This window comes from Rhinolophus sinicus, chromosome 14 (assembly GCF_057876585.1).
Source record: "Rhinolophus sinicus isolate RSI-liver-muscle chromosome 14, RSI-T2T, whole genome shotgun sequence".
Classification (NCBI taxonomy): Eukaryota; Metazoa; Chordata; class Mammalia; order Chiroptera; family Rhinolophidae; genus Rhinolophus; species Rhinolophus sinicus.
In genome coordinates, this window is record NC_142514.1 from 137,053,019 (window position 1) to 137,077,547 (window position 24,529).

At 38.5% G+C, this 24,529-nt stretch overlaps 1 protein-coding gene across 1 annotated transcript; it reads right to left on the reverse strand.

Annotated features, from left to right (window-relative positions):
* Positions 1-1,452: 1,452 nt before the first annotated feature.
* AAMDC (adipogenesis associated Mth938 domain containing) lies at positions 1,453-24,487 on the reverse strand. The gene is made up of 4 exons (XM_019726398.3): positions 24,361-24,487; positions 18,317-18,465; positions 3,415-3,510; positions 1,453-1,628 (listed from the first exon to the last, which is right to left on the reverse strand). Exons 2-4 carry the CDS (start codon positions 18,446-18,448, stop codon positions 1,488-1,490), a joined length of 369 nt encoding a protein of 122 aa, XP_019581957.1. The 5' UTR covers positions 18,449-18,465; positions 24,361-24,487; the 3' UTR covers positions 1,453-1,487.
* Positions 24,488-24,529: the final 42 nt, after the last annotated feature.

Genomic DNA, 24,529 nt, shown 5'->3' on the forward strand with positions numbered 1-24,529 from the left:
AAGATTTGGTTTGTGTTATATCCTTAGTGATGCCTTCCCTAATTTCCCTTCCATCCTGGTAGGATAGGTTAGTCTATCATTTGTGCTACCTCTGGACCTTGTACCTATTATATGTTAACACACTGTATCATCTATTTGTTCCTTCCACATAACTCCTGAGGGTAGGAACTATAATTTACCAATTCCTGTACGCCCCGTGCCCAACAGTATCTGGTCATAGGAAAATTAGTAAGAGATCCTCTCAATGGGCATGAAAGAGAATTACTGAATAAATGAGAGAGAGTGGATATAGTTCCTCTGAGCTCCAACATTCTATGAGTCTATGAAATAATAAGCTGCTATATTAAGAACCATAAAATGAAATTAACTGGCTTTACACAACAACCCTGTTAATAGATAATGACAACAGTGGCTTCAATTTGTTGAGTCCTTACTACGTGTCAGGCAATGTGCTAAGACTTTCTATGAATTACCCATTTAATACCTACAGTAACTCCAGGTACTAATATTATCCCCATCTGACAAATGAAAACAGGGAAACTCAGGATTAAATAAGTGCCCAGTGAGTGGCAGAAAGCCACAGTTCAATGTCAAGGCTATTTGACACCAAAGCCCATACTCATAACTCTTGAAAGAGGGGGAACAAATGAAAAATAAGGTGATGCTGATAACTTACTATAGTTCTATCAGTCCATTCTAAGGCTTCACAAAGGCCACTGGCATTTAATAGAACACAGACTATCCATGTCAGTAGGGCCCATTAAAGGGCATTTAGTCCAACCCCATCGTTTTATATTGAGGGAATCAGAGGCCCAGGGAGAACTGTCTGGAGAGGCTCAGGTTTAGTCAGTCTGCCTAGAATCCAAGCTCCTTTCTTTGTTACTGAAGTGCTCCCGAAATTAATTCAAGGTTCTGTTCATACGTCATCTGCACAAAGAGACTTTCCCTACCACATATCTGAACTAGCCTCATCACTCTGTCTTCTTACCCTGCTTTATTTGTCTTCATAACAGAGTCTACTTACCTTATGTATTTATTCGTTTGCTTGTATATTTTCCCCTGTAGAATATAAGCCTCATGAGAACATGATGTTTCTCTGGAGCCTATAGCAGTGCCTGGCATAGAAGGGACTTGATATACTGGTTGAACTGATGGATAAATGTTCCAAAGCATCAACTGCAATGTGATTTTAATGCACTGAAATTTTTCTTTGTCCTTCAAAGCAGAACGCTCTTTGCCTTTATTTTCTCATACTTCTGGCTGAACATTTACCACATTATTAAACTTTGGTAAACATGCGCCTCCTCTCCTGGTTTTCAGCCTCCCCACCCCCAGGGCTGGGTTGTCCATGCATCCCAAAGCCTAGCACAGGACCCGCCATGAGCAGCTGCTCAGAAATGCTTGGGGAGGTGGGTGTCGAGAGTGGTAAGAGTGAAGATATAGTCGCAGGCATTGGTTGCTTCATGATTTATTCTCTTAAGGCCCCATCAGCAGGTGGAATGGAAGACCCCTCCCACCCTCACCCCTTGGGCAACCAAGGCATTATACTCCTTCACTGCCTGCTCTGTCTGCAGGACCCGCACATCAATGCCTTGTTTCTCAAGGTACTCCAGAGTTGATGGAGGCACCTGGGAAGAAGGAAAAGGATGGTTAAGTCCGGGGGCAGGGGCCCTCAGAGTTGCCTTTCTGCCATGAGGCAAGTATACTCTACAGAACTAGACAGTGACAACTGGCATTCCTCAATCACCCAGCATGTCACCAGTCCAAAATTTGGTAGTGAGCGCCAAGGAGTCAAAAAGGCTTCTAAGAAGTTGTCATCACATGCATGCATAAAGCTCAGATGAAATGGAAATGGAAAGAGCATACATTTTGGAGTCAGCTTTGGATTTAAGTCTTTGCTAGCGGTGTGACCTTCGGTAAGTGAATTGAATTCTCTGAACCTTTGTTTCCATGTCTGGAAATAGGGATAATAATAGCTAGCTCACAGGGTTGGTACGAAAACTAATTTAGCTAAGGTAACTGGAATGTCTAGCATGGTGCAGAGCCCACACTATGTAAATGGTAAATGTTCCAGTCAGTCCAACCCGCGTCTAAAGACTAACTTTGCAAAGGACCAACTAAAAGCTCATAGGCCAGCTGTTGGAAGTCTTTCAACCGCAATTTCCTCCCCTGTAAAATGGAGATAATAAAACTTAACATCACAGGGTAGGTGTGAGGATGATGTTGACTGAAGCATGTGTACTGCAGCTCAAATGTCCTCTCAGAAAGGCCTTTCTTGACCACCCCATTTAGAAAACCCCTTCACAAGTCACCATTTTCCTTATAGCATATATTACAATCTGAAATTGTCTTTTTAATTATCCATGGGGGTAAATGTTTTGTTGCCTCCAGTGCCTAGAATAGTGTGTAACCCATAGAAGGTGCTGAATAAATGTTTGTAAATGAATTTATATAAAAGAGTCTCAATAGTGGCAGCTGTTATTAGATATTCTCAAGTATGGCTAGTACTGAATATTATTTTAAATACATTTTAATTAGACTTTGCCTCAGAAAAGCTCTGAAATATTTTTTCAATGCCCTATTTACTTTTCCATATGTTTGGACAATTTTATAAGAACAGTAGCTTTACAGATAGGAATTATTTTAATGGGAAAACTAGGTTAAACTAAAAAATATAAATAAGTAAAGGTCACCTTTATCACTAGGGAACTGGATTTTTGGGACATCTATATAAAGGAAAGAATGAGGTAGAACTCTGTATACTTATGTGAAAAGCTGTCCACATGTAATAGTGTAAGTGAATAAAAAGTTACAGAACAATATGTATAGTGTAATCCTATTTATGTAAAATGATTCGAAGTGTATTCATATACTCATATCTGTATGTGTAAGTGTATATTTGCAGATATATAGAAAATTGGGGCAGTATACATTACTGTGGAGATTGGGGAGAGGAAATCTTTCACCTTTTTCTTCAACATTTCTGCATTGACTCTTTTACAATAAGCATGTATTCTGTAAGTAAAATTAAATATTTTTTCCGAAAGGGGGCAAAACATAACTTGAATGCATCCAAGGAAAGAAAAGGTACTATAAAATCTGTAAAAGTATAAAGTACCACAAAACTCTAAAGACCCAAATGTTGATAGTTGTAGAGCTTGAGAAATTCCAGGATTGAAGAATTTCTGAGACATAGTTGAAACAATACAGGTCTAGGGTTAGGGAGAGACTGAAGAGGCCAACCCTGACGAGGAGAGTCGTACACAGCCATCGTTTGATTCTGGGCCATCCATTGGCTCGTCAGCAAAATGAGGGGGCATGATCTATGGAGAGGAACTTCCTAGAAAGACATCTCTAAGGTAAAGTAAAGGTCCGAGAGATCAGCCATGACCCTCAATGCTCGCCAACACCTACCTTCAAAGCCTCACTCATCCCGCGGCCGATCACAAGGGTCTGCACACCTTTCTTGACAACTTCCTCCACATCTGCAGGCTGTACACCAGGAGTGTGCTGGGTGTGGAAAGAGAAAGTATACCAGCCCCTTGCTCTTTTAATCTTTCTTTGCAATCGGCTTCTTGTGGGATTCATTCATTCACCCATTCATTCACTGAAGAAATGTTTATTGAGGTTTAGTCTGTGCCAAGCTTTGTTCTGGGCCCTGGGAATAACAAGATACAGTGCTGCCCTGAAGGAGTTCTAAATCTAGTGAAAAATACAGAAGACTAAAAAGAAATTGAAATAGTTTTACAAGTGCTACAAGGAAATAAATTCAGGGTGTCACAGAACAGAGAAAGAGCACCGACTTCAGACTGCGGTGTGTGGAAGAGACTAGCCGGTTCCATGACATGACTGATGTCTGCCGCGCAAGCTGGGCCCGGGCCAGGACGTTGGTTGCTTTCTGTAACCACCCCTCTTAGAGACTGTCTGGTCCTGATTCATTGTCATTCAGACATAAATCAGCACCCCTCCCTTGCTGTGTGCTGGTTCCTGGAGCAGGTTGTTGCCCTGACCTGGTCACACATGTAATTCCCATGGGTAGTATTCATATACTAGTACCCGTGACTATCGATCCATTTTGTCTTGCAGCTGCCCACGACATGCCTTGTCTGTAAGTTTCCCTTAATAAACTCTACTAATTACCAGATGAGTGGCCAGCCTCTTTCTTCAGTCTTTCTCTGCCCTCTGCTCATGGAGGTAAATTTTCAGTCTTGGGACTTTTCCCTGGGTCTGCATGTATACTAGGGGTTCAGGGGAGAGGGTCAGGGAAGGCATCCCAGAGGACGTGACATTTACACTGAGACCTAAAGGACAAACAGGAATTAGCCAAGTTAAAGGAAATCAGAGAACAAGGCATTCCAAGTAGGGAATAGCGGGTACAAAAGCTCAGAGGAAAGAAAAACCTAGTGAACTACAGGTAGCTCAGTATAACTGGAATGTAACTGACAGGTGAGGGAGCAGAAAGAGATGCGGTGGGAGAAGGAAACACTTGGACGCCAAGCCAACATTTACACCATGGGAAGATTTCTTAAGAATCCCCATCCTATTTCCTTTTTCTGAGCCCTTTTCCCATTTAGCTGCAGGAAAAATTATATTGATGCTTTCAAACCCACCTATCATCACTAACGTTTTCCCAGATCCTCCCACAGGTATTTAAGGTAAGGTGTTTAACGAAGATTTATCTAACATTCAAGGATGGTGGCTTCTGAACTGCTTCCACTTCAGCAACGGGGATATGGGAGTTAAAGTTTGGAAACAGCAGCCGGCCTACTGGACTTTACCTACGTATTGTGTATCTGCACAAGGATAACACTCTCAGCACTGACGCTCAGCGCGACAAAGCCTTTCCTCCCTGATTGGTCTATTTCTATTCTTTCATTCAGACAACAAGCATTTACCGAGCGCTTCCTCTGCACTGGGCCCTATACCAAGCACTGGAGATACTGAGATGAACCAGGTCGTCGTCGGAGAAGTTTTAGTCAGGTAAGGCTAGTGAATATGTGGAAATAGTTACAAAAGAATGAGATAAAATCGAGTTGAGGCTCTCAGAAGCGGTATGAGTGGGAAATTGTCCGGGAAGACATGCTGTTTGATCTGGGTCTTGAAACATGAGTAGGACCGCGCTTTGGTGCCGTGGTTGTGGAAGGGGTGCATTCTGACCACACTTAGGCATCGTGTAGGGAAAGGGCTGCTGAAAACAGCACACGTGACTTCACTGGTGAATTCTCTTTGAAACATTTGATGAAAATTCTCAAGAAAACATTAGCAAATCCAAGGTTGGTTCAACATTACAAAATCAATGTAGTTAACTACAGAATAAGGAAGAAGAAGCAGGTGATCATCTCAACTGATGCAGAAAAAGCATTTAACAAATTCATCATGTATTTATGATTGTAACAAAGCTCTCAGCAAACTAAACTAGAACAGAAACCTCCTTAAATGAAGGCCAATCTAAGACAAACCTACAGCTACACATCAAATGTAATGTTAAAATACTAAACATTTTCTCTCAAGGATTGGTATCAACTAGACATTTACTTCCTTATTATCCCATGGACGTGTCCGTCCCTCTCCATCTCCACTGCCGCTCCCCTAGTTTAAGCTGTTACCGTTTCTTGTTTGGACTATTGCAGTCACTTTCTAACTGGTCTCCATAAAGACCCTTCAGCCCTTTACAATTCTCTGTTCTTCAACTGGGGCCAGAGGGATCTTTTAAAAACACAAATCCATTCATGTCACCCCTCTGCTTAATAGCATTCGACGGCTTCTCATTGCCCTTAGAACAAATGCCAAACTTCTTAACATAGTAACTTCCTGGCTGCCTCTCTAACCTCACTGCATGCCACTTTCTTCATGTTCCATACGCCGGTCACATAGTCTTGCTATCAGTTCTTCAACCATAGCATGTTCTCTCTCACCACTGTGAAGAAGATGAAAAGAAAATCTACAGATTGGGAGAACATATTTGCACATCACGTACATGACAAAGGTCTTGTATCCAGAATGTATAAAGAATTCTCAAAACACAGCAAGAAAACGATACGATTTTTAAAAATGAGTTAAATAGTTGAACAGACACTTTCCCAAAGAAAATATATGGATGGCTATGAAGAACATGAAAAGACATTCAATATCATAAGTTGCTATGGAAACACAAATTAAAACTACAATGAGATACCAGATGATGGTGAGGACAAATCGGATCTCTCAGATGTAGCTTGTGGAAACATAAAATGCAGTGCTACTCTGGAAAAATGTGGCATTTTCTCATACAGCTGAACAGGTACTTAATGCGACTCAGCAATCATAGGCCTGGGTATGATCCTAGAGAAATGAAAACTCACATTCACACAAAAACATGTACTGAATTTTCGCAGCAGCCTATTTGTAATCGTCCCAAATTGGAAACAACCCAAATATTCCTCAACTAGTGAACAGATAAATAGCTTGTATTATAATCCAAACGGTGGAATACTACCCAGCAATAAAAAAGGACAAATTATTGCTACACATGACAACATGGATGAATCTAATGTATTATGCTAAGTGAAAAAAGCAAGTCTCAAAAGACTATATATTCTATGATCCCATTAATTAATGACAAGCAAATGTGACACATGCATTAGGTCAATTGGCAAAATATTAATAAGATCTGTATATTAGGTATTGTATTAGGTATTGTATTAGTGTTAATTTCCTGATTTTGATCATTGTATTGTGATTATGTGAGAGAATGTCCTTGTTTTGGGGAAATACACACAGGTATTTAGGAGTAAAGAGATATATCTGCAACAGTTCAGAAAAAAATATCAATGGAGAAGATAAAATATGATACAGTGTTAACATTCAGATCTGGGTAAAAAGAAGAATTCTTTGTACTATTCTTGTACCTTTTCTGTAAGTCTGAAATTATTACAAAATAAACAGGAAATTTAAAAGTAAATAAGTAACATTTTTAAAAAAGCAGGAAGAGACCACATAGAGCCACACACACTTCCTGATTTATTTAGCCAAGGAAACAAAACTTAACAGAAGCCAGGTGGCTACAAAAGCAAGAGGAGCAAATGCAGCACATCTTCCCCGGCTTTCTCCGTGTCTCTTGGTTCCCTGCGGGCTGTGCAACTGCTGCTGACATTCTCCGCTTAGTCAGTGAGTGCTCCAGAGCTGATAACAAAGCCAGCCTCTCTCATTAGCATGCTTTTATGTAAAGACTAACCTCATCAGCACCTTCCTAAGGAACTTAGACTATAGGATCTCATGTTTTAGGGAATATCAAAGAGTGTTCGAAGTTAGAACAGCTGCATGTCAGAAGCAAACGGCTCGGCAGCAAGGGGACAGCCTCCTCTTGGGAGAGCACGCACTGTAGTGCCCAGGTGTCCGGCCAGGCTCTCTGCCTCCAGCTTTTCCCATTCCCCACCAAGAAGAGCATGGGAGAGAATAGACTCTTTTTTTGAACCTAAATATAAAATAAAGTTATTTAGGTTCATACATTTTTCAAAGGCAAAACAAGAAAGGGGACTTTTTTTCACTTGATTGCAATAATTGGTTCTAAAACAATGTAAGAGGAGCGGGTTAGGTGCCCTTTTTAGTTCCACGGCTCTGCGATCAATCCTAGAACCACCCTGAGCTGAACAGTGATGACATGAAGAAGCTAAACATTTTTTCTGGGGCTGTGACCAAGGTAATTGTTCAACAGAATTACATTTCAGGCTTGGAGGGCTTCACCTTCCTTAAGTAAATGCATTTACCTGAATTGTTGAATGATTTCTTCATTTAACAAAGAACAGCAACTACTTTGAGGGACACCATGACCCCCAGGCCCTAAGAGCTCACATTCTAATCTAAGGAAGCAAGGCCACAGCTCGGAGAAACAAAGTGAAAGGTTGTAGGAGTGCAAAACCACCATCATCTGGAGATTCAAAGATTGGACACAGCAGCAGCCCATCGGGGTGCCGATCGATGGAACTCAAATGACGCATTTGGCTGCTGTGTGCTCTGCTGCAGGCCCAGGGTGTCGCATACAGAGCGCTGAAAGATAACAGCCTGTGGATCCAGGCTTGGCAGGTGACTCCTCGCCTCCTTCTGCAGGGGCCTGTTACCAAGGCGTCCTCAACCTGCCACCAGCTCCTCCTGTTTCTTCCAATCCCTTGGGGCACACCACTAACGCTCTCTCCTCTTACTGTCTGAATCTGGGCCTCTTCTGTAAGAGGCTTTACATCACACGATGTTGGTAGGTAGTCAAAGCTTAGTTTTTCTTGGGTGAAAGCTATTCATTGTGGGAAAATGCCCAGCTAATACCCATTGTGCCGGCTAAACAACAGAGTGGCTCTCTATAAGGCTTGGACATTTCCCCCTTTGTGTTTGCTAATTGGTTTGACTTTCTTCTAATTTTACACTGGGGTTATGTCCTCCTTCTTGATCCCTTTTAGCTTAACAAAAGTATATATAAAAGAATAACCTATGCATGTTTCCACATAGACTCTTTTCCAATGAGACAGTCACTGCTTTATGACAGAAATGAGTGAAGACAGTATGAAACAGTAGAAAAGTATGGGCTGCATAGTAAGACTCAGGTTCAAACTTAGTTCCAAAAAACATTATTTGTGTCATCCTGGAAAAGCTATATTTGACCAGTTAGATAGTAGTTGTTTAACGATGGGTAGAGATTTGGGAAGTGGTAGTAATTATTATTACAAGGACACGGTTGAAGACAATAAATTTGCTTGATATTTCCATTCTGTAATCACTATAAAATTTGCCCCTCTTCCCTTTTAAACCAATAAAAAAAAGAATCGCAACATTAATCTACCCAAAAAGGAAATGTCACAAAATATTTTAAAAATTTTTTTAGTGATGTTTATAATAAAAAATTCAATGCAGCAAAAATTTCTTGAGCTCCTACTTTACAGGCTCTGTGCTATATGCATAGCTCTTGCTCTTAGGGAGTTCACCACTTAGTGAGGGAAACAGATAAATACACACACATTATAATACAGGTGAACTGCACTAAGTGCTATAATAGAGGAGGGAGTATTACAGAAATACTGAGAAGAGAGTAAGCAGCTCATTCTCACAAGGATTATGAGGAAGTGCTTCATAGAGGAGACAACACAAAAGCGTGGAATTGAAGGATGTATAAGATTTCAACACGTACGAAGGGGAGCAGGTCATTCCAAGGCAAATGGTTTTAGCAAAGGCACAAAAGGTACAGAATGAAAGATCATGTTAGGTTTGAAAGGCAGTAAGTATTTGGTAGAGAATAACTAGTTCTTCAGATGTGGGTTATAAAATATAGGCAATGAGATTGAAAGGATAATTTGGAATTGTATCATTAAAAAAAAGGCCTTGAACACTAGCCTATTTAATTTTGAGGTCTATGAAAAGTCACTGAGATTTTTCTAAGCAGAGCAGAGACATGACCAACTTTATCTTTTAGAAATTATAACAGAAGATAGACCTGAAAGAGGTAGAATAAGAGGCAGGAAGACCAGGTAGGAGATTGATGCCATAGCCCAGGTGAGAGAACTGAGGCAGCAGAAGGGAGTGAATTTGAAATACTTTGCTGAGGCCTGATCAACAAATGTACTTTGTTGGGGGAGAAAAACTGAGAGGTGAAAATTGTTTCTGCTGTTTCTCTTTTAGGTTACCGTGACAATATGGATGGTGATATTATGAATGGAGCTAGGGAACACAGGAAGTACTTGGCTATTTGGGGGGTGGGAGGTATGTTGATTTTTAAGTTGTCCAAGGAACAACTCATATGCAGATGTCCAACATGTGATGTACCATTTTGATAGTTTGGATGATTGTTCAGCAAATATTCACTCTCTTACTGTGGGCAGAATACACTTCTGTGCCCCATTGATGTTGGCGAATCTGGATGAGCAAAGCCTTGAAATGTACTTGTTCAGTGAGACTTATGCTTGTGAGTTTCACATATCACCATGAGAAGAACAGGTCCTGGCTAGCTCGGTGGTCCAAGAAGGAGTGGAGACATACAGAGCAGAGCCCACCCCGCCAACCTGCTGACTGCAGCTTGAAGTAGAGCTGCTCCAGCTGAATTGACAAGCATGATAAAAGTGCCTATTAGTGTACATCACTAAGTTGTGGGGTGGTTCACTAAAAAGAATAGCTGGTAATACTACTATCTATTTAGAGCATAAAAAATCACTAGAGATAATATTATCTCCATCAGTTGATGGCATAAACAAATGTAGTAGTCTCCAGTAATAAGAACTCCCCTGAATATACTCAGGCACTTATTTCCCTCAAGGAGCATTTGATGTACAAATCAATGTTTCATGTGTAAGACTCTTTTTAAAGAAGTAATTTCGGTCATTTTTATAGTAACCAAAGCAATTTGGTTATTTCTGTAGTAACGTGGGGAGAAACGAATAGGCTCGAGCATTATTCTGTGCTAGGCATTGTGCTCGGTAAGTCAGGAAGAGAAGAAAATCAAATATCTATTACATGACAGGCACCATTTGATGCTTTACGAAGATGAAGATATTTGGTATTCAAAGCAACCCTACGAAGTACATTATTTTCCAGACCCTACCCCCAAGAGATTCTGATTCAGTAGGTGGAAGAAGTGAGGTAGATATAGAACATGCATTTTAAACAAGCACTCTAGGTGATTCTGATGCAAGAGATCTATGAATCACACTGAGAAATACTGACTGAGAGAAAGGAAAGAATAAATTTGCATGAGCAAGGTAAGTTGCATACATTTTTAAAATTGATTCTTCCCAACCCAGGTATTACTGTTGTATCAACCCATGATAAACAGACATTATTATTTTCCTTCTGTAGATGTTTAAACTGAGGCACAGAGAGTCCACATAACTTGTTTAAGGTTACCCAGCTAAAATGTGACAGTGCCCAGACCTATGAATCTAAAAGTCTACTAAACATTTCTATCTAGATGCCTTAATATAAATTCAAGCTCAATATATTCCAAAAGAATGAATCATTTTCTCAACTGAACCTCTGCCCCTAAACACAAACACATCTATTTTTCCTCTGGATGTACCCAATCTCAATGAATGGAACCACATTTATCCATTTATCCATTTATCCATGCTAGAATTCTCCCTCACCTGCTAAATCTAATAAATTGCCTTATCCTGTCAATTTCACCTCCTTAATAATTTTCAAATTTGTTGTTTCATTTTCATCCACACTAATACTAACTTAATAACAGCTTTCATTTATTGAGTGCCTACATCATATCCAGCACAGTGCTTAATCCTTAGATCAACTCTCATGAAGCAGATAATATTAACTCCATTTTAAGGATAAGGACTCTGAGGCTTAACAGCTCTGATCCCGTGTCCTTTTGCCTCCACACAGATGAGCTATAGATCAACACCTCAGCTTTTCCTCTCATCTTTCCCAGTTCTTATCTCTTATCTCTCCTAGTTCTAGAATACCTCTTGTTACATATCCTGCTGACAAATGAAACTTAACAAGATGAAAATGAAATTTATGGCAACTCTTTTCGATTTTCCTGTCATCATCAATGGCACCTTAACAGTTTCGTAAGTTTTAAAGTGTGTAAGAGAAATCATGATGTAGTAGAAAGGAATGGGAGAGAAAGTTGGAATCTGACCTGGGTTTACTATTTGATTTCACATTTTCCTACCTCTGAGCCTGTGCTAGTTATAGACTTCTCTGTGCTTAAGTTTCCTTAAATCAAGAATGAGGTTAATGGTAATATTAATCATACAGTCTTATGTGAGAAAAAACACAATATACACTGTTAAATCCATTTTTGAGGGGGAAAAAATCTCTCCAATGTGGCATACTCATAAACTGGTACTCCAATATGTCTTAAATCCATAGTACTGGATAATCTTTCACAGACACATCAATCTCCTACGTAAGTTATCTAAAGTGGCTATGCCTCTGAAAATAAAACAACAACGACAATAACAACAACAAAAAATTCTAAGGAAGACATTAAATAAATGAATAAAATAAATGAATGAATGAAGTGGCTATGCCTTGTCCACTGCATAAAATGTAAGCTTAGCTCTGTAGATACTCTGCACCTCTCCAGCTTTACTCTATGACACAACCCAATACGGTCATTTGGTTCAAGAGCATTATGGATTCTTATTCCTCAGCCTTCTCTCATTATATTCCTTCTGTATCTCAATGCCTCCCATTCCTTTTACCCATCCAGGTATATTCCTTCCTTTAAGATCCAGGTTGGTAGCTAACAAGCAACTAGGTGTCTGGATCAAAACAATGAGTGCATGTAGTTCAAACCCAAGGCATGAACAGAATGTGTTCTGGGGCTCTCTTTTTTATGTGGGGCCTGATTATGTAGGTGTGACTGTGTTCTATGCAGAACAATGTGCTAAGACTATAAAACCTGAAAAATGTCCTTAAACAAAATGCCTACAAAGGCTGGATAAAAAGAAACGTCCCTTGAAATGCATAGCTGAGCTTGCAAAAAGAGAAATTCCTGGAGGACAAAAGTGGCCAGGGAGTTGAAAATCAGAATGGTGAACTGATACTGAAGTAACACTGGGGCATCTGCCATTCTTATAATCTTTTATGAGACACTCTGTGACTAGGAGATAAGGCTTGAGCAAGATGGGACACTGGAACCGTTTACAACCCTCCAAATTATGCAAAGTACCCTTTTGAAACCCATAGTCAATGAAAGGATTGACCAAAAAACAAAACACCCACTGGGAAAGGGAAAAGACAAGGAAACCTGTCTGCCTCAGCCTAAGCTTTTGTTGGGGGGATAAAAAAAATCTCCCCTGAGAATTTATAATCACAAAACTGCTTGCACATCAGTTTGGAGTTCAAATGTACATTATCAAGCTGGTCTGGGAAGCCCCAGTCAAGAAATTAACTAGTAGTCTCATATTAAGAGTAATATAGAATGCCAAGAACAAGCAAATGTAAATCTTAGGACAAATGTCAAGAAGGACATAGACCATTCAGGGTTCCCACTGATAGAGTGCTGGGAAAACTGTCAACACAGAACACCATGAAAAATTAGAATGAATAAATGAGGACCTTTTCAGACATATGAAAACAGAGTTCACCAAAAGATCCTCCCTAAAGGAAATTGTAAAAGATATTATTTTTTAAAAAAGAAAGAAAGTGATCCCAAAAGATCTAAATTGCAAGAAGGAATGATAAGCAAGGAAACTGGTGTACATGTGGGTAAATATAAACAAACATTGATTGTAATAATGAAAAAACAACATATCTTAATAAAATAAATAATACAAAAAATATCTACTTTTGAAGGAACTAAATTACTGGATAACAATAATATGTAAGATAGAAGGAAAGTGATGAGAGGAAAGTGTTCTGAGGTAAAGATAAAAATTAATTTTAGACTTTGTTAAGATTATATTAGGATGAATTACATGAAATTGTTGATATTCAACTCTTACCTACACAATATTGATCAACAAAATTGTCAATTTCATGTGGTTAAACATATTATAATGTCAAAGACAACCACTACACAAATAGAAATACTATCGGTCCTCTAATAACATTTCGTCCAGTATAATTTCCTTATGTTGATGAGATACTATAGGAACTTAACTCTTGTTTATATCAATTAGCATGTGGTAAAACTGGTTTTGATATACCTCATTTTGCTTAAAGTCGCAGAACTTAGCGATGATGTTAAATGAGGATTTAACTTCAGAACGTGTAACTTCCAAAAAAGGAGAAACAGAAGTATAATAATAAAACCTTAATATAAAAACAACAATAACAAAAAGGTGGACAAGAGATGAAACCATTAATATAAAACTTTGAACATGAAGAACAATACAAAATACTACTGTGGATACATACAAATATTTGAAAAGTATAAAGGAAATTCAGGATACTGATAAGGGAGGCAGGAAAGGGAAAGGGATCCAAGTGTATCTCTTAGATTTTATTTTGAGTGGTGGGTATATATTATTATTTATAATTTGTAATAAAATAAACTTACTATGTTTAGTAATAAAAAAATTAAAGCCATAAAATTTTTAAAGCCATAAAGTGCCAATGACCAAAAAAAAAAAAAAAAGGCCCAATATATAGCGTTTTCCAGTTTCTGTGATATAAATACTACCACCATGGCTGATTTCAAAATACATGCTTTTAAGATACCAATGTGACATCAACGAATGCAGAGTTAGTAAGAGATGTACAGTAGTTCATGTAGTATTTTTACTATACAAATAACAAGAGACGTAAATAACTTGAAAAGCACCGGATAATACTAAAATAATTAGGAAGTAATGAATTTTAAGTATGTGTTGCCTATGTTTTATTTATTTAAGTAAGTTCATATAATTTAGTTTTTAATAATGGCTGCATCTAAAAACTAGCTTACAAAATTCCTGAAAATTTAAGAATCAGTTCTTATGAGCCAGTGAAAGCCATATTCAGCACACCACTGTATAAATATGAACCTGAAATAGCTACTTCTGAGTGGCGTCAATAAAAATACTTATTAAGACTCTCTGAAAATTGTCTCCTCCATAAAAGCAATGAGAACACTGGCAAAAATAGAATTAGCTTTTCGTGTACTCTGGAAATTAACAAAGATTTCCAGCAATTCAGAGTGTGTTTATTAAAGAAAAGTGGCTGAAAAGTGAGCTTTGTGCACTTTTAACTTGCCCTATTCCAATCTGTCCCATCCCCAGTTCTGTCATAGCCTTGAAAAGCAACAACCTGCAATCACAGTGAAAACCACCAGCCTCATAGTCACATAAGATGGAATAATGGATTAAAACTCCTTTAAGTCCCCATTCCCAGAGAATTGTCATTATTTTACGTATCTGGTGGTTCCCTGCAAGCCCACTCATAGACCGTTTTTATTTGATATGTCTTGGAGCCTACCAGTGGAAACCATCTTTTCCCCCAAGAGAAGTTTGTAAAAAAAAAAACCAGTCGGAGACAATTGTTTAAAAATGAAGCTGCCTGAAACAGTAGATAACAGGGCAAACAAGAGATTAACCAAAAAATTTTAAAGGAAAAACTGGGAAATGAGGTGTTCAAAAGGGGTTTTGAAAAGATCTGAAATGAACGTTGGTGTTAAAAAGGCCACACATATGTCCAGGGTTGTGTACATCCTCAGGAATAATATATGAAGGCCATAAGGTCACAATTCTGGCTAACCTTGGGACTCTGCATAAGCAAGAAAAGGAGAGTTTTAAATTGCCTGGCTGAGTGTTGACTGTGTACCCCAAAGTGCAAAAAATGGAACATATATTGTCTAGAAATGTAAGGAAACCTCCCTCCAATCATTGTTTCAGAAACCATACCCAAAGAACTAAAAGATAGTATGAGAACAGTATCTCACCAAATGAGGAATATCAATAAAGGATAGAAATTAATTTTTATAGGACCAAATAGAAATTCTGGAGTTGAAAAATACAATAACTAAAATGACAATTTCACTAAAGGAGCTCAACAGCAAGTAAAAATCGGCAAAACTGAAAAATAGGTCAATTGAGCTGATCCACCTGAGAAAAAGGAAAGAAAAAAGAACAAAGACAATGAACAGAGCCTCACAGACTTGTATGACACCATAAACATACCATTATACTCATAATGGAAGTCACAGGAGAGGAGAGAGAGAAGGAGCCAAAGAAATATTTGAAGAAATAATGGCAGAAAACTCCCCAAATTTGAGGAAAAACAACAACATGCCCATCCACAAAGTTCAATATATTCCAACTAGGGTAAACTCAAAGAGATCAACACTTAGACATATCACAGTCAAACTGTCCAAAGCTAAAGAGAGAATTTTGAAAGCTGCAAGAAGCATCTTGTCAAGTCCAAGGGAACTTTAATAAGAATAACAGTTGATTACTAATTAGTAACCAATGAGGGCAACAAACAAACAAAAAACAGTGGGATGACATATTTAAAGTGCTGAAAGAAAAAGACTATCAATCAAGAATTCTATATCCAGCAAAATTATCCTTCAAATCTGAAGGATCACCTTCTATTACTACAGCATGAAAAGCTCCACAGCCAACAGACATATGAAGAAATGCTCAACCTCACTAACCATCAGAGAAATGCAAATAAAAACCACAATGAGATACCACCTCACCGCAGTCCAAATGGCTATCATCAATAAATCAACAAACAACAAGTGCTGGCGCGGATGTGGAGAAAAGGGAACACTTGTGCACTGTTGGTGGGATTGCAGATTGGGGCAGCCACTATGGAAAACAGTATGGAGGTATCTCAAAAATCTGAAAATGGAACTACCTTATGATCCAGCAATTCCACTCCTAGGTAGGTATCTATCCGGAGAAATCCAAAACTCTAATTCAAAAAACTTTATGCACTCCTATGTTTATTGCAGCACTATACACAAGAGCCAAGACATGGAAACAACCAAAATGCCCATCAGTAGATGACTAGATTAAGAAACTGTGGTACATTTATACAATGGAGTATTACGCAGCCATAAAGAAGAAAGAAATCTTACCATTTGCAACAACATGGATGGACCTAGAGAACATTATGTTAAGTGAAATAAGTCAGACAGAGAAAGACAAATACCATATGATCTCACTTATATGTGGAATCTAAAGAAAAGAATAAGTGAATGAACTAATCAGAAACAGTTTTGGAGACATAGAGGAAAAACTGAGGGTTGCTAGATGGGGGTGGGGGGGTGGGGATAAGGTGGAAGATGAGGGGATTAGAAAACAGTCAGTAACCACAAGATGGCCATGGGGTTTTGAAAATTAATTTGGGGAATGTAATCAATAATGTTGTAAAGATTTTGTAGGGTATCCGATGGACATTTGTCCCATTTGGGAGACTACTTCAGGGATGATGTAGATGCCTGATCTCTGCACTGTACACCTGAAGCTGAAGCTGAACAATAATGAATGCCAACTATAATTTTATATATATACATATATATAAATGTATATAAATGTATATATATGTATATATACATGTATATGTATATATGTGTGTGTGTGTGTGTGTGTGTGTATACTTACAAGAAGCGGAGTACAGCATTAGGAATAGAGACAATGGAAATGTAATGGCTGTGTGCGATGTCAGAGGGATAGTGGATGGGGGAGGGGGTTCACACAGTGTAAGGGATATAAATGATAAATGTCTAAGTATTACTTTGTCGTGTGCACCTGAAACTAATAATAATTTAAAAAGTTCCACAGCCTACTCTTAGGTGAAAATTATTAAACAAAGAAAAACAAACAAACCTAGAAAATAAAACCATTCAAAGCCTTTGGAAATGGTCCTAAGAGCAAACAGCAAATGAGAAAACATCTATTCAAGAAAATCTATTTAAAAAAAAAAGAAAATTAAAAAAAAAACCTATAAATGTTTGGTAGGAAAGGTGAGATTCTGTATTTAAAGAAAGACTGCTACCTGCCTCCCTGCTCCCAGCTCAATGAGGTGGAGACTCCACTTCAGAGTGCTACAACCAAGAACATAGGACTATTTCTCCTCTCAGCTCCCAGCTGTAAGGGCTTCTTTCTGGGAGGAATAGGACGTCAGTGTTTCACATCCTGCCTCCAGCTGTCTGTTGCTGAGGCCAAATCCCTGTGACTGTGGTTGAGAGGTAGGGGTTCCCTTTTTTTCACCCAACCTCCACTCATGGAATGGAGACTCTTCCTTGGGCATGGCACACTGAGAATACTGGAGGAAGTGCAGTACAAGGAAAATGCAAATTCAAACCACAATGAGATAACATTTCACACCCAGTAGGAGGGTATGATAAAAACAAAACAAAAAATGAACAATAGTAAGTGTTGGAGAGGAGAGATTTAGAAAAATTGGAATGTCACACATTCCTAAAATATAAAATGGTGCAGCTGTTTTGGAAAACAGTCTGGCAGTTCTTCAAAAGGTAAAACATAGAGTTACCATATGACCCAGCATTTCCAATCCTAGGTATATGTATATACCTAAGAGAATCGAGAGAGTCTATAATGGAATGTCTAGAATAGGCACATCTATAGCAACGGAAAGTAGATTAGTAGTTGCCAGGAGTTCGGGAGAGGAAAGAATAGGCAGTGACTGCTAATGGTTATGGGATTTCCTTTTGGTGTGATAGTACCGTATATTCTGAAAGTAGTGGTAACTGTTGCACAAGTTTATGACAAAAAGTCTGTTGAATTGCATACTTTAAAAAGGCAACTTTAATGGTATGTGAATTGTATCTCAAAGAGAGAGAGACAGAGAGAGAACGAGTTATATTTCATTTGGTCATTATAGCTTAGGAAGTTGGAAATCACTTGGTCAGCCTTATGCAATGTCAACCAAACACTAATAACTTACTTACCTCAGTTCCTGTTTCTCTCCAGTCCCAAGCGCGACTTCCCCCTGGCCACACTTTGCAGTCCTTATAGGTTTTAGTTGAACCTTGTACTTTCATTTGCCCCCATGAAAGGGAAGCAATTTCAGGGGAAGACATAGGAACTTAACTGAAATCTGAAAAAAAAGAATAATATAGTAAATCAGTTAAAAACTAGGGTTGAAACAGATCCAAAATACAGAAGGTATACTATAAATGATATATATTAAAATACAATACTATATACAGAATGTAGTAAACCCCGATCCTTTACGAGTTAAGAACCATCGGTCTCATTTATGTAGTTGTCATTTCTTTTTTAGAGGCCTAAATAGTAAATTGTTGTTCTTGGGATCCTGAATCATCCAACCATGGAAACTAGATACTACAATTACTTCTCAGACTTTGGAGGGAATTCTCAGGATATTTTTTTCGGAGATAAAATTAACAGGTGGAGATTTACCTCAGCATGATGGACTGAAGAGGTTGATACATCCTTTCCCCAAAAAGCAAATATAAAGCTGAATAAAACTGCCAAAAATAACCGCCTGGTACGCTAGAAATAATATTAAAGGCATAGTAAAAACTGAGTGTTTATTCATGAAAACCACTGCATTTCAGATAAGAACAGTAAGATAATTTGTTGTTCTTGCCTGGGGCTACTCCTTATGCCCCCACATTGGTTCTTTTGGCACAGAGGTTCAACTTGGTTGGTGCAGAGCATGAAAACCAACAGTCTTGCTGTTACAGCCAGAGGAGGTTCACTTGATTTGGAGAATTATGATTTAAACTGGTGATCTCAGTGACAAGTAAATATGGATGGTAGGTGGCTCAGCTTCCTTGGTATTGTGAACCTGTTTGGGGCAAGCAATGGATTGGTGGAGTAGGCAGGGATTTAAAAGGAATTTCCCAGGGGTGACACAGCCATCGGGGGCTTGATAAGCTCTCCACATATCCAGAGTGGACAAAAGCTGTGAGCATATGCATCAAAGATGGGAGTAGGCCTAAGTCATCCAAACATTCTGGGCCACTGGAGCCCAGAATGTTCTCGGCCACATGCAAAGTGGAGAAGTGAGAAGGCTCAAGGGGGGAAGCCAGGGAAGACAAGAAAACAGTCCCAATGGTGAATGTAATCCCCAGTACACACACTGACTCATCAGTAGAGTGAAAATCTTACTGGCTTGAGGTGTTTCAACACAATCTTTGGTTGAACACTAAGCTACATAGACACAGAGAAGAGCCCTAGGAAGTCAAGCTTAAAAACAAGAAAAAAATAAAAAACAATACACATTCCAGTGGCCACATATTGCATAGGAGACAGAATTTACAGATGTAGTCTAGTCAAGTGACTAAACACAAACAAATAAACTAAGAACAACAACATTTTGGGGGGAAATCAGAAGCTAGACATCTGACAATATATTATTTAAAATGTCCAGTTTTCACCAAAAATTACGAAACATGGAAGAAAACATGTGTGACCAACACTCATCAAATAAGACTGTATCTGAATGTTCCCGTATGTTTGATTTAGCAAAGACTTCAAAGAAGCTATTATAAATATATTTGAAGAACTAAAGAAAGCCATATACAAAGAATTAAAATTGTGATGAGAATGACTCAACGAATACAGAATCTCAACAGGTAGACATTTCAAAAAAGAATCAAATGGCAATTCTGGCATTGATGAATATAGTACAAAAAACTGCTTTTATATATAAATATATACACACATATATCAGGGTTCTTCAGAGAAACAGTACCAGATTATACCTACTAAGAGATTTATTTCAAGGAAGTGATTTATTTCAAGGAAGTGGCTCATGCAGTTGTGGGGGTTGGCCAGCCCAAATGTGTAGAGCAGGCTGCTAACTAACTCTTGGGCAGAAGTTGTCATTGCCATATTGATATGTTATTTTGTATTCCGCAAGGAAGCCTGCTTTGCTTTTAAGGCCTTCAGGTTGATTGGATGAGGCCTACAATGAATATGGAGGATAATCTTCTTTATTTAAAAGTCAACTGATTATAGATGTTAACTGCATCTAAAAACACCTTCACAGCAACAGCTAGCTTAACATTTGAATGGCTAAGTGGGTACTATAGCTCAGCCAATTGACACATAAAACTAACCATCACAGTCCACCCTTTGTCAATTTGGCACCTATATACATTTCCTTAAACCATATTTACTCTCCAAATAAAGACAGTAACAAAGTGATACTTCTAACATTGACAACTACTAGTTCATTTTTACAGCTTCAACTTCTGAATATCTATTTTTAAAATGTACTGTATAGCAAAAGACATAAACACAGTTTTAGGTGCTATGGGAGGAAGACACAATTTTTTAAAACATAATTCCTGTTCTTGATGAGCTAATATTAGAGGAGAGAAGACATACAAATAACTATAATGTAATTTTTAAAAGGTAACTTTCCTTAAAACATGAGGTGGGTTTTGAAATGTGGTATAACCTGAAAGTTTAATGAATTGTTGAGTATTGAGAAAGACTTCTATATTAGTCGGTACAGCTTCCATAACAAAATACCACAAACTGTAGCTTAAACAACAGAAATTTATTTTCTCAGTCTGGAGGCTGGAAGACCAAGCTCAAAGTGCAAGCAGGGTAGGTTTTTGGTGAGACCTCTATTCCTGGCTTGGAATGGAGTCCTTGGTTTGTCCTCACGTGGCCTTTTCTCTGTGCATAAGCACCATGCATGAGCATTCTTGGTGTCTTTTCCTTTTCTTATAAGGACACCAGTCCTATAGAATTAGGGCCCTACCTTCATGGCCTCACTTAATTACCTCTGTTTTTTCTGTATTCTTCAAATATGTATAGTCCCATTGGAGGTTAGGGCTTCAACATACGCATTTTGGGGAGCCACAACTCAGTTCATAGCAGCTATTCTCTACCAGTATTACACAGTCTTGATTACAGTAACTTTGTAGTACTTTTGAAAACATGAAGTGTGAGGCCTTCAACTTTGTTCACCTTTTAAAACACTGTTTATGATTTTCTGGGTCCCTTGAATTTCCATATTAATATTAGGATCAGCTTGTCAATTTCTACAAAGAGCCAGATGCAATTTTGATAGGGATTGCACTGAATCTGTAGATTAAGTAGTGCCATTTTTTTTCAAGTCACCCAAAATATGGCATGTCTCCCATTAAGATTTCTTTAATTTCCTTTAACAATATTTTTAAACTTTCTTGTTCTTAAAAAATGTATTATTTTATGCTTTTTGATGTTATTGTAAATAGAATTATTTCATTATGGGTTGTTTATTGATAGTGTATAGAAATACCCTTGACTTTTGAGTATTTATCTTGTATCCTGCAAGCTTGCTGAACTTGTTTATTCATTCTAATAGTTTTTTGTTGGATTCCATAGAATTTTCTATATATAAGATCATGTTATTTATGACAGATGTTGTTTCATTTCTTCCATGTCAGAAGCGATGGTGGTATATGGGTGTCATTTAATTTCTTTTCAAGAACATATTTAGTGAAGGTATGATCTAAACCTTGCTTTATAGTAAAACATCTTACCTTTTGGGTGGATATAACTTTTTGGTGCCCAAGTACTTTGCTCCCATGCTAATCTAGATCTACAAAGGCAGAAACTCTAACCTTATTCCCCTTTGAATAACAGTGTGAGCATGGAGAAAAGAGAAGATTTTATTTCAGTTTTTGTTCAGAATATTATTTTACAACCACATGGGACAGCATGAGGTGAGGTGCTGGAAAAGCTGATACCAAATAAAAAAAAAGGAAGAGGGTGGAGGGTAAGGTTCACATAATGATAGATCTCTCTTTTGGTTTGAAAGTTCTTTCCATCAAAATTCCTTCACAAAGATATGATTTTATTTAATACTGCATACCTAACTTTTATTTAAGGTCAACTTAAGTAACCATCTTATAAATGTTTATCTTTGTGCAAAATTGTTGTTAAAGATGTGTTCTGGGTCAGCTTTTTCTAAAACTGGGTTCTTCAGGTCTCCAGGGCTAGAGATATATACTTGGCACTTTGAGTTCTACCAATATGTTTTAGTTTAGTTTTGTGTTTATTTTCAGTGTTGCTTAAAAATAATATTTTACCACACATTAACCTAAAACTTCTCTTTTGCAATGATAATTCACAACCATAGACATTTTCCTAAAGTAAGACTTTACTTTTTCTTTTTTTGCTTTTTTCTTATTGTGGTAAAATATACGTAACATAAAATTTACCACTTTATTTGATTTTTTAAAAATTTATTGGGGAATATTGGGGAATAGTGTGTTTCTCCAGGGCCCACCAGCTTCAAGTCGTTGTCCTTCAATCTAGTTGTGGAGGGTGCAGCTCAGCTCCAAGTCCAGTCTCTGTTTTCAGTCTAGTTGCAGGGGGTGCAGCCCACCATCCCATGAGGGAATTGAACCTGCAACCTTGTTGTTGAGAGCGCATGCTCTAACCAACTGAGCCATCCGCCCACCCCTTCAGAAGCTCAGCAGCAGCTTGTTGTCTTCAATCTAATTGTGGAGGGCACAGCTCACCAGTCCATGTCGGAATCCAACTGGCAATCCTGTTGTTCAGAGCTCCTGCTCTAACCAACTGAGCCATCCAGCTGCCGCCCTACCACTTTAACTATTTTTAAATGTATAGTTCAATAGCTTGAAGTACATTCACATTGTTGTATATACTTTAATTTCTTATATATGTGTAAGTATTCCTTAAACTAGAATTTTCCAAAGTATTTGATAAGTGTCCAAATAACATTTTTCATTTAAAATGGATTTTTTCATTATTCTAGATTGGGAACTAGTATTATAAGTAATAAATTACTGTTACATAATTTTTTTCTTGATAAATGAGTATTCTTTCTTTCTTGAGATAATGAGAATGATATAGACCAATTATTGTTTTCCCTTTTTTACCTAGAAACACAGAACAAAATTCAATGTTTAATTGTGCTAAACATTGTTTCTGTCCCCAATACAATCATTTGCCTATAAATCTCTTTATCTTTCTTAACCATAAATTGTTCTATCTTACCTGGTTTATATTGTTCCTTGCTTCAAATTCTTTTTAGGAAGTAGGTACACGTATGTAAGTTTTAAATGCACGCTGAAAATTTTGTTTCAAAGTAGTAAACTGTATAAGTTGTAGCTGAATTTAATCTAAACTTTAGGAACTCCTTTTTTCAATAGCAGCTAACATTTTAAAAATACAATGTGCCAGGGTTAATCAATTGTGCTGATCTATTTACTTTGAATTATCTAGGAAAACCCTGTGATGTAGGTACTATTATCACCACCACTTTCCAGAGGTTCAAAGAAATGAAGAAACTTCCGCAACGTCATGAAGCAGTGCTGGTAGGACTCAAGTCCGACTGAATCCAAAGCTCAGGCTCCTAACCAATGCGCGTTGCATCCCAAGCTTCACATTCCATTTTGCATCACTGATGGTTTTCCGAGATTCTTCCTGAGAGAATGCTCAGTGCTGCCCCCAAAGAGGCGGAGCCCCATCTTCCATCAAACTTTTGCACTCCCACCAAGTCTCCTATCACATTCTTCCTCTTAGTTACTGAGTTCTAGCCCACCCTCTGACCCTGGTCCCCAGAGAACCTTGTCCTCTCAGGCCCTCGTGGCACACCAGAGCCCCTCTCCCTCACACCCTGGCAACCACAGCAGAACCCTGTCCTCTCACACCTTGGTCTTCCTGCAGAGGCTGGTTCCTTCAGACTGATCTCCTGGCAGGTCCCCAACTCTTCAGACTGGTGAGCCCCGCAGAGCCCGTTTTCTTCAGGCCCTCCTCCCCCAGAGCTGTCAGATCCGTTTCTCCGAAAGCAAAGCTGAGAATCTTATACGCCAGCCCACAGCAATACCCCTCAGCAGGCTTCTCCTTACAAAGGTCCAGCGTACCTCTCTCCTTTCCAACCTTCCAGATTGTGCTCCTCCCCCCATTCTTTTTCCTGCTTTCTGATTCATTCTCCTTAATTTCCCCCACTATCTCGTGGCGCAGTTTTAGTTCCTGGAGTTCTCCCAAAACTCACCCAAAGACCTCTCTCCGCGGAGTTGCGATCCCAAAGGGCTCCGTGCTTTACCTTTCACCTTCGTTAGATCAGGCCCTCTACGCTAGGCGTTCCACCCTGTCGCCCCGCCCCGAATGAGCGTTTCGGCCAGTCGTCGGCCGAAGCCCCGCCCCCTCCGTGTCTATTGGTC

What these genes read in the sequence shown, in the direction of transcription:
- AAMDC (XM_019726398.3), bottom strand. Translation starts at nt 18,448, where the DNA reads ATGTCTTCCCCTGAAATTGCTTCCCTTTCATGGGGGCAAATGAAAGTA. An exon ending in GGAGAGAAACAGGAACTGAG is followed by an intron (nt 3,511 to 18,316) that starts GTAAGTAAGTTA and finishes TTCCACACCCAG; the next exon opens with CACACTCCTGGTGTACAGCC. An exon ending in GGATGAGTGAGGCTTTGAAG is followed by an intron (nt 1,629 to 3,414) that starts GTAGGTGTTGGC and finishes CCTTCTTCCCAG; the next exon opens with GTGCCTCCATCAACTCTGGA.